At 50.8% G+C, this 9,760-nt stretch overlaps 1 protein-coding gene across 1 annotated transcript in view; it reads left to right on the top strand.

Moving 5' to 3' along the window:
* akap9 (A kinase (PRKA) anchor protein 9) overlaps nucleotides 1–9,760 on the top strand; it is a 75,470-nt gene that overhangs the window by 59,332 nt on the left and 6,378 nt on the right. The window contains exons 31-46 of the mRNA XM_083680511.1: nucleotides 1–87; nucleotides 604–1,641; nucleotides 1,853–1,975; nucleotides 2,094–2,138; nucleotides 2,635–2,772; nucleotides 3,048–3,092; nucleotides 3,310–4,065; nucleotides 4,403–4,463; nucleotides 5,015–5,136; nucleotides 5,310–5,525; nucleotides 5,811–5,975; nucleotides 6,345–6,480; nucleotides 6,860–7,106; nucleotides 7,237–7,387; nucleotides 7,780–8,121; nucleotides 8,352–8,696. Coding sequence (XP_083536637.1) covers nucleotides 1–87; nucleotides 604–1,641; nucleotides 1,853–1,975; nucleotides 2,094–2,138; nucleotides 2,635–2,772; nucleotides 3,048–3,092; nucleotides 3,310–4,065; nucleotides 4,403–4,463; nucleotides 5,015–5,136; nucleotides 5,310–5,525; nucleotides 5,811–5,975; nucleotides 6,345–6,480; nucleotides 6,860–7,106; nucleotides 7,237–7,387; nucleotides 7,780–8,121; nucleotides 8,352–8,696 — 4,017 coding nt within the window. The remainder of the gene's footprint in view (nucleotides 88–603; nucleotides 1,642–1,852; nucleotides 1,976–2,093; nucleotides 2,139–2,634; nucleotides 2,773–3,047; nucleotides 3,093–3,309; nucleotides 4,066–4,402; nucleotides 4,464–5,014; nucleotides 5,137–5,309; nucleotides 5,526–5,810; nucleotides 5,976–6,344; nucleotides 6,481–6,859; nucleotides 7,107–7,236; nucleotides 7,388–7,779; nucleotides 8,122–8,351; nucleotides 8,697–9,760) is intronic.

Raw genomic sequence — 9,760 nt, 5'->3', positions numbered from 1 at the left:
GTGATGGAGGACAAGGACAGGGAAATAGCGCGTCTTAATGAGCAGATCGCTAAGCTTCAACACGTGGAAACAGCCCCTGATAACAAGGTAATAGTATACATATTACAGAGCAGACAGCCTTCCTCTGTTCTGGCATATGCATATCTCCGTGATAGTGGATCACTGTGTGTGTTGCGTGACAGCCCATTTCTAAACTTTTTTTTTTCGTAACCCACCATTTTGTTTTTTGGTAAGTAGGCCTGCCTCTTGTGTCTTGTGTTTGAGTATGTATTTGAGTTGGCTTACTAAACCTCTGAGAAACTAGAAAGTCACAACAAATCAGATTTGTTTGAACTGAAATTCACAAAAGACCGCCGTATGCATGCATAACCTAAAGCACCGTAATGACAGCTTGTGATGGTCATTACTGAAGTTGATTGGTCGCTACATTACAAACCAATTTGGACTACATCGCAGTGGCACAGATCTCATTCTGGCACAGGTCTCAGTCTGGCACAGGTCTCAGAGGTTTAACAGAAAGCATGTAGTCGCCGTATAGAGTCCCGAGTCTCGCGCCTCCTGCTTGCTCTAGCGGGTGTCCTCACAGCTGCTCTTTCCCCTCAGGAGATCCATGAGAAGGATGAGCTACAGAGAGAGCTGGAGTCCCGGGTGGAGTGCCTGCAGAGCGAGCAGGAGCGCCTGAAGAGGAACAGCGAGGAGGAGCAGGAGCAGCTCAACGCTGTGATCGAGAGGCTACAGCAGGAGCTGGCCAGCATCGAGCAGAAGCAGGCCGCCGAGGAGGAGGAGGAGGACTCCAAGGGGCCCAGCAGGGAGGAGTACGACGAGATGAAGCAGAAGATGGACCAGGCGACCAAGGAGTTGGACACGCTCAAAGCTGAGCATGTGTCGCTCCTGGAGACATACAGACGCCTGAAGGAGACGGCGATAGCCCTGGACGAGATGGAGAAGCTTGAGGAAAGCTCTCAGGCTGCGGAGCTCGAGGAAGCCCTCAGGGAGAAGACGGCCAGCTTCGTGGTCATGCAGGCGCAGGTGCATGCGCTGGAGCAGAGTGCCACCTGCAGGGTGGAGGAGCTGGGCCATCGTGTCCAGGAGCTGGAGGACTTGGTGGGGGAGAGGGACCTGGAGCTGTCCCACTGCCGGCTGCAGGTGGAGGAGGCCCAGGAGGAAGCAGACGAGCTCCAGAGGAGGGTCTCCAACCTGGAAGACAAGCTGAGGGAGAGGGTGGCGGCCGCGCTGGTCAGCCAGGCCCAGCTGGGCGCTGTCCAGCAGCAAGCGCAGCAGACGCAGCAGGCTCAGGGGTCCAAGGAACAGAGATCCAAAGAACCAGACCAGGATCAGTCCGGACAGACAGAGGTTCAGGTTCTGGGGGTATTAGCATTGCCTGGAGCGGAGCTCCGTGGGCCAAGCGGTACCAAACAGGGCCCCACGGGGAAGGTGGTCCTCCTGACGGAGAAGCTGCGTGAGCTGGAGGAAGGTCTGAGTGGAATGCAGAAGGACCAGGAGCTGCAGAAGCAGCTGCTCTCCAGCTCCGAGGAGGAGGTTCTGGAGTACGAGAGGAGGCTGGCGGTCCTCATGGACCTCCTCAACCAGATGAGGACTAAGCCTACTGGACTCACCCGGAGAGCATTCCTACCCATGGAGGTACATGTTGGCTTTAACTAACTAGCAATGAGATGGTATACTCTACTGTAAATCAGTAAAACACACGTGTTTGATATTCCATGCTTTACAATGAGTCCGTCCTCCGATTTCTACCTCCACCAGCCTCCCTTGATTTACAGTACTGTGACGACCATCTCACAGTCCTATCTTTCTAAAGTTGCTGTCTCTGTGCCCTCTGACCCTGACCCAGGGTTCCTCTGCCGTGTCGGAGCTGACCCTGGAGCTGCAGGAGGTCAGAGACGAGGCAGCAGCGACCAGAGAACAGCTGAGCAGCTTTAGGGAGAGCAGCAGTAAACTGCAGGAAGAGCTGAAGGTCAGTAACATCCCTCAACAACATGGTTACCAGTGCTGTGGTAGATGCTGTAGTCAGCTTGTTATAGCATGTGTTAGCTAGAATGATCTCTATTGATTGATCTCATTTTCATTTTTAGGCAAAAGAGGTTATGATTGCCAAGTTTAAGGAAGACCTTCAAAGAGTAAGTAACAACATTTACACATGGCCTCTCGGATTCCTTTACAGATGAGCGAATATTAGCCAATAGCAGAGTGAGAAAGAGCTTAAAACAGACTTTTACCCTGTAATCCTGTGGATTTGATGTTTTCATTACTCAGTACAGACACATTCACAAAAAATTGCATTCTCTGAATCAAGATATCTCGCTTTGAATGCCCTGATCATTCCTGATGTTCCAAGTTGCCCATTTGAGTCAATTCCTGCAACTCCCAAGATTCCCCTCTCCCTCCCACGCCAGGTCCTTCTGTTGAACAGCGCTAGAGCTAGTGCCTGCTGCTCTCTGGGAATCACTGGCATCACAGAGTGTGTGAACTCTCGTCTGCACGCAAAATAATCATAGTTTGAGACAATATGGATGGATCAGAAATACACAAGAACATGGATTTGGGGTAAACTTCCCCTTTAAATGCCTTTTAAAGTAAGGCAACTTGTAACCGCCCTATAACTTCTGATTTCAGGCGTCGTCGGAAGGCAGCGAGGCCAGGGTGTCAGAGCTCCACCAGGAGCTGAAGGAGGTGAAGGAGGAGACCGCTGCCACCAAAGAGGAGCTCAACTCCCACAGGGAGCGCTGTGACAAACTGCAGGAGCTGCTGGAGGTACGAACGTCACATTTAGACACTTCACAGAATCAATCAATCACATTTCAATCAATCAATCAATCAATCAGAACCTGCTGACTAAACTGTGACTAAACTCCAGGAGCTGCTGGAGGTCAGAATGTTTTGTAGTCACATTTAGTCAGTTCACAACCTGCTGACCTAGAACTCTGGCATGTAGACTTCAATTCTTAAAATTGTCCATTTTGTGAGGTGTGTATTTGTAAATGTAGATCAGTCATTAACCACTGCTGTCTTTGTTGTGTCTTTCAAAGGAGAGAGAGATGACTATCGCCCATCTGAAGGGAGAACTCCACCGTGTAAGTATTTCATGTCGCATATTCATTAGGAACTATTGTTTCTAACATTTTAAACACACTAGGGCGATCAAAGAAAGCCCTCCGTTTGACTTATTCATTGACATCCATGTTTAAGTTGTATGTGTATATAATATGGCCACCCCCACTCCTCACATAACTCTAAACCCCACCGCCCTCACCTCCCCCCCCACCCCCCACCCCCCACTCCCTCACCCAGGCCTCGTCAGAGGGGGACGGAGCCTCAGCCTCCGAGCTTCTCCAGGAGCTCCAGGACGTCAGAGACGAGGCATCCGCCACCAGAGAGCAGCTGATCAGCTTCAGAGAGGTCTCAGAGAAGCTGCAGGACAACCTCCAGGACCGCGATGTCTCCATCGCCCAGCTCCAGGAGGAGCTCCAGCAGCTCAGAGCAGCCTTGGCCAGAACCCAGGAGCGGCCATCGCCATCGCCATCACCCCAACCGCCACCACCCTCCTCCTCCTCCTCCCACCTGAAGAAGAAGGGAGGCAAACAGCCGGACCACCAAGGGAAGCCCAAAGGCGCCGCTGCCAAAGACAAACAATCTCTCTCCAGGAAGAACTCGTCCTCTGACAAACCCCGGACCCCGTCTCTCAGCAACGACAAACCCCGGACCCCGTCTCTCAGCAACGACAAACCCCGGACCCCGTCTCTGAGCAACGGCTCTCAGCAACGCGCTCCGCACGCAGACGCCGCCTCCCAGACGGACGCCCCGCCCCCTCAGCCGTCCAGCCGTGACGCCCGCTCAGCGTCTGAGGAGGAGCAGGAGGAGGTGGAGGAGGTGATAGGAGAGTACCGCGAGAAGATCGCTCAGATGCAGGAGCTCCATGCAGCCGAGATCCTGGACATGGAGGCGCGCCACATTGCCGAGAGCGAGGCGCTGAGGAGGGAGGGGCTGGCGCTGGAGGAGGAGCTCAAGGCCCTCAAGGCCGTCATCGATAAGCTGCGCTCCAACGAGGTGAGTCCGTCAATATCTGGATCTACTGTCTGTCATTTCCTGTTTCTACCTGGGACATCCTGTCTCTACCTGGGACAGGAGTCGACATCTTTTGAATTAACTTCACCATCTCATGTTGTCCATCCATGGTCCCTTTGACTTGATTTTGAGGAGATCTTTACCCGTTTTTGATTGAAACCAATTTGGGTTCCAAACCATTGTGGCCGCTGCCAACAGTGCTACTGTACGTTACACCACGTCTCCTAAATAACGCAGAGTTAGATGGACCTGTTGAAACTGGTTGAAACCGGTTGAAACTGTTTTGGGAACTGACCTGGTTCTGGTTCCGCCCCTCTAGGCCCACTCCTCCCGGCCAGAACGTCCGTCGGTCACCCATCTGAGAGACGGATACACCAGTGGTAAGCTACAGTATCATACAGCGTCACGTATCTCATTCAACAATGTACATTTACCTCATTTACATTCAACAACATACATTTACCTCATTTACATTTAAGTCATTTAGCAGATGCTTTTATCCAAAGTGACTTACTGTAAGTACATTTGTCTAATTGAATCTCTTGTTCAAGCTCTTGCAGTTAATGTTTACATCTGCACTCTGCTGGTACAACCATTAATAAAACATCTTAATGACCCACTCATAGCATGTCCTGTCAGTGTAAATCAGTGTTGATGCCGTATGTACCAGGGGAGGCTAGGCGTCTAATGGAATGAGGAATGGTATCATGCATGTTTGATGCCATTCCTCATTCCGTTCCATGCATTACAATGAGCCCGTCCTGATTTCTACCTCCACCAGCCTCCCCTGGTATAAACCAATATCAACAAACACACCTGTTCACATCTTATGCAACCTTGCAGTTTGATGGAAGCAGTTTGTAGTTATTGAATGTTGTGGATGTGTTCCTGTCATTCCTATGTCACCTGACCCTTGTGTTTCTTCTTCCAGACAGCAGCTCTGACTGGAGCCAGCGGACCGGGTACGACCTCCCCAACCTGCAGCAGGAGTTCAGGGCCACACCAGAGGGGTCCAGGAGGGACACGGACGACGCTCTCCCTGACAGGATTAAAGTAAGTCGCTATGTCAACCAGGGAATGCATTCCTTATTCCGTTCCATGCATTGCAATGAACCGTCCTCCAACTTCTCCCTCCACAAGTTTTACATTAACAAACCTGAATGGGTCAATAGAGGAAGACATTTTAAGAATGGTGTGTGTGTGTGTGTGTGTGTGTGACCCTCCAGAACCTGCTGAGAGAGGTGCACCAGGAGGGCATGCAGGTCCTGTCCCTATCAGAGCTCCCCGTGGGCGAGGGAGAGAGCGGCCCAGCCTCCCCCCTCCAGACCCAGGCCTCCCCCCTCCAGACCCAGGGCTGGCCTAAGGAGAGGCAGGCTCTGCTGGCCAACATGGACGCTCTCAAAGCCCTCATCACCCAGCTGCAGATGCACAGGGAGACACAGGTACGGTTGACTGGTGTGTGCGTGTGTGTGTGCATGTCTGTGTAACGCTGACTGGTGGTAAACCTTATCAGTGACAGTAGGTTCAGTACAGTAGTGTTGTTACCTCAGCTACAGGATTGTGGATGTTGTCATTAGTTACAACCAAAACCACTTCCATTGGGTTATTCTCTGGTATTAGAACTTAAGTCTAAGGATGAGCTTCCCTCCCTGAATTGCTGTGTGTGTCTCTGTGTGTGTGTCTGCGTGTGTGTGTGTGTGTGTCTCTCTCTCTCTCTCTCTGTACAGACCCCCCCTGGTGTGGACTGGCGGGGGGATCTCCTGGCTGCGGTGCAGCAGGTGTTTGAGGGGGAGAGGAGTGTGCTGAAGGCGGGGGTCTACGCTGGCCTTGACCTCCACACCAGCGACACCGTGGTCCTCCTCAACCAGCTGGAGCACACGCTAACACAGCAGGTACCTCAAACACTATGGATACCTAGCATTAGCCGCTAACCTTAGCGGCCAAGCCTAGCATATCCTGATAACCCTAACCCTGGTGTGATAATGCTAATGCTAACCTTGGTGTGCTAACACTAACTAACCTCAGTGTTTAATGCTAACCTCGGTGTGATAATGCTAATGCTAACCTTGGTGTGCTAACACTAACTAACCTCAGTGTTTAATGCTAACCTCGGTGTGCTAACACTAACTAACCTCAGTGTTTAATGCTAACCTTGGTGTGCTAACACTAACTAACCTCAGTGTTTAATGCTAACCATTTGGTTGCTTTCGATGGTTTTGTGGCAGAATCTTAAGAGTTCTAACTGAGTTTTTCTGCTGCAGGACGCCCAGCAGAGACGGGCTCTGGGTCGGCTGCAGGACGCAGACAGAACCAGTCTGCTGGCCGAGGTGGACCAGCTCAGAACCCAGCTAGAACACATCCAAGCCCAGGAGCCCAGCAGAACAAGCTCCAACAGAGGTCTGCAGTCTACTCCCCCCACCGGACCCTCCGTACTGTACCAGGGGAGGCTGGTGGAGGTAGAAATCGGAGGACAGGCTCATTGTAATGCATGGAATGGAATGAGGAATCTAATCAACACACACCTTTTCCATTCCATGCATGACAATGAGCCTGTCCTCCGATGTTCTACCTCCACCAGCCTCACCTGTTGTGACTTCACATTGCTCTTCAGATTATTCTATTGTGGGACATAATCATATTTTCACATCTTTTTTGGGATACAATAGTTGCTTTTTCCTTTAAAATAAACGTTCACAGGAAATTAGGTCACAGTTTATCTCAGAACAGACTTTGATGTTGTGTATGTTTTCTGGTCATTTAACTCTTCCTACTGTAGGTGTCCAGATTAGTGCCCAGCCCGGAGGTCAGCTTGGTGGTCAGGAGCAGAGGGAGAGAGGAGGAGGAGGAGGAGGAGGAGGAGGAGGAGGAGGAGGAGGAGGAGGAGGTGTGGAGGTCACAGACAGTGTGCAGGGTGACAGACTGTTGGTGGAGGAGCTGAAGGGAGAGTTGTCTCAGACCAGGCTGGAGCTAGAGACCACCCTGAAGACCCAACACACACACCTGAAAGAGCTGGACACACTGAGGTAGCACACACACACACACACACACCTGAAAGAGCTGGACACACTGAGGTAGCACACACACACACAGACATTATATACACACACACACACACGTTCAGAATGTCTCATGAAGATGGTCTTGTGTTCTCAGGGCTGAGGTGTGTCAGAAGGCTGCTGAGGTGGAGGTTCTGACGGACCGGCTGGCGGAGGAGCAGAGGAAGGCCCGGGAGGCCCAGTGGGCCTTGGAGAAGCAGAGGTATAAATCTGAGAAGAAGGAGGAGACGGAACAAGAGGAGCTGGAGGTAAACATCTCAGTGTTAAAGGGATAGTTCACTATTTTACAACTGATAGTCAGATGACTCCTTGCCTTGAAAGTAGTCTGTGAGCCAGGAGAAACTGTCATCCATGGTTCAGAGGTGTTTAAATAGCCACGACCAACTTCAGCTAACTTTAGCCACCGCTAACAAAAACACAATGGGAGTGTTTGGGAAACAGAAAATCACCTCAATCCAACGAGGTGTGAAAGCCACCTGAGTATGTCACCGTTGATCATTGTGACAGGGTTTTGAGCATTAACTTTTTCCTAAGATCTGTTGTCACTCAATGACATATTAATTCCTCTTGTGTGTATTTATGTCTGTTACTCACTTCAACACTTGATAAGCATCTCTCATGTCCGCCATCATCCCACCAGGACCTGAGGCTGGCCCTGGAGGAGCAGCAGAACACTGTGGCCCAACTGACAGCCTCACTGGCCCAGGAGCGCCAGGCCCTCTCCCAGCTCTCCTTCCGGACTGGCCAGGACCACACCAGGCTCCAGAGCCAGGCCTCGGAGCTCCAGGTCCAGCTGGAGACGCAGCGAGCCCACGCCCAGGAGATGAGCAGCGCTCTGGGGAGAGAGAGGGATCTGCGGCGGGGGGGCTCCTGGAGGGAGGGAGGGGAGGAGGGGAGCAGGGGGGCGGAGGAGGGAGGGACGATGTCTCCTGAAGCTGTGCTGCAAGGCCTGCAGAGGGAGTTGGATGAGAAGCATACACAGGTGGGGTGGCACACACACACACACAACATTACACATCATATTGCTATCCAGGATCAGGTGGAGCTGGCTGATTTCCCCTTAATACAAACAGTCTCCCAGATAGATCTGATCCTGGATCGCAAAAAAGAATCTGAATCATTCTGATCTGGAAAGTTTTGAAATACTCCTGGGCCCTGTTCTTCATCCCAATGAACCCTTGTGACCCCTGACCCTTGACCCTGCCTCACCAGGTGGTGCGTCTGCTGTCAGAGGTGGAGGATCAGAAGCTGAAGGCCCTGAGGCAGGAGGAGGAGCTGGCGCTGGCAGGTCAGAGGTCACAGCAGGACCAGGAGGCGCTGGGGGAGGCCAGGGAGCAGAAGAAGTTTCTGGAGGAGCAGCAGAGAGAGGCCCTGACCAGGCTACAGAGGGAGGAGCAGAGGAGGAAGAGCCAGGAGGAGGAGAAGGAGAGGCTGGAGGAGGAGAAGGAAAGGCTGGAGGAGGAGAAGGAGAGGCTGAAGGAGGAGAAGGAGAGGCTGGAGGAGAGGGTGGTCCGGCAGGGAGAGAGGAGAGACAGAGAGGCAGCTGATAGCCAGAACGTGAGTCGCATCAGTGAACGGTTCTTCACAGTTGTTGCTTTGATAATGATGAAGCTCTCTACGTTAGTCAATTGCGTTCATATTTGGTGTGCGATTTAGTTATCAATCAACGTTGTAACTTTTGAGTTAGTGAGAAACGAGTTGTGTTTCGTCTAATCTTGCATGGAAAGAGGACGGCTGGATTAACCAGAGATGTATTCTGTTCCACATGCTATTAGGGATTATTGTCATGATTTAGACAGTAATCCAATTGGCCTACATTAGGCATGAAAATATCATTGTTTTTATTGATAGTGAAAAGGTAGTGATCCAGCCCATGGATTTGTATTTTTTGCAGGTCACATCTTTTACATTAGATTGTTTTAGTCAGTTATTAAGCAGTTAATGCGGGTTGGTTAGTTGAAAGCAAAAAGAACCAACATGTGCATCCCTAGTTGTGTGGCCATTACTCAGTAGCCGGCTCTGGATTGGAGAGGGACTCTCGATTTGGGAACCATATCCAGATCTTTGAATCCATGGCCTCAGACTTGCGAGCTCTAGAGAAAAGCATATACTTTAGATTTGTATATCGTTTTGGCTGCATTTAGTTGTAACTTGGGGTCCACAAGTGAGCATGGAATGGCGTCCAAGGCGGTCTGTAGGTTAGACAAAGCTCCATCCACAGAGGAGGCTGCAGAGTAAAGTGCAGTGTCATCCGCATAAAAGTGCAGTTTACAGTCCGTAACTAAGGAGCCAATATCATTTATATACAGTGTAAACAGTAACAGACCTATAATGAAACCCTGAGGCGCTCCCTCAGATCTGTGATCTCCAGAGAATGTGACTGAACATTGTCAGCAACTATACAATGAGTTCTATTTGTGAGGTAGTTAAGGAACCACAGACAAGCGTTCTGATTAAAACCAATTGAAGACAGTCTCCTCACTAACAGTGAATGATCCACTGTATTTGATAGGTCAATAAACAGAGCAGCACAATTCTGCTTTTTATCTAGGGCACAAATAATATCATTGATTATAAGGGATGTAGCTGAAATAGTACTGTGTCCTGGCCTAAAGCCTGAT

This window comes from Argentina silus, assembly GCF_951799395.1.
Source record: "Argentina silus genome assembly, chromosome: 11".
In the NCBI taxonomy this organism is placed as follows: Eukaryota; Metazoa; Chordata; class Actinopteri; order Argentiniformes; family Argentinidae; genus Argentina; species Argentina silus.
The sequence above is the reverse complement of the archived record's forward strand: the minus strand, read 5'-3'. Positions and strand labels throughout refer to the sequence as shown.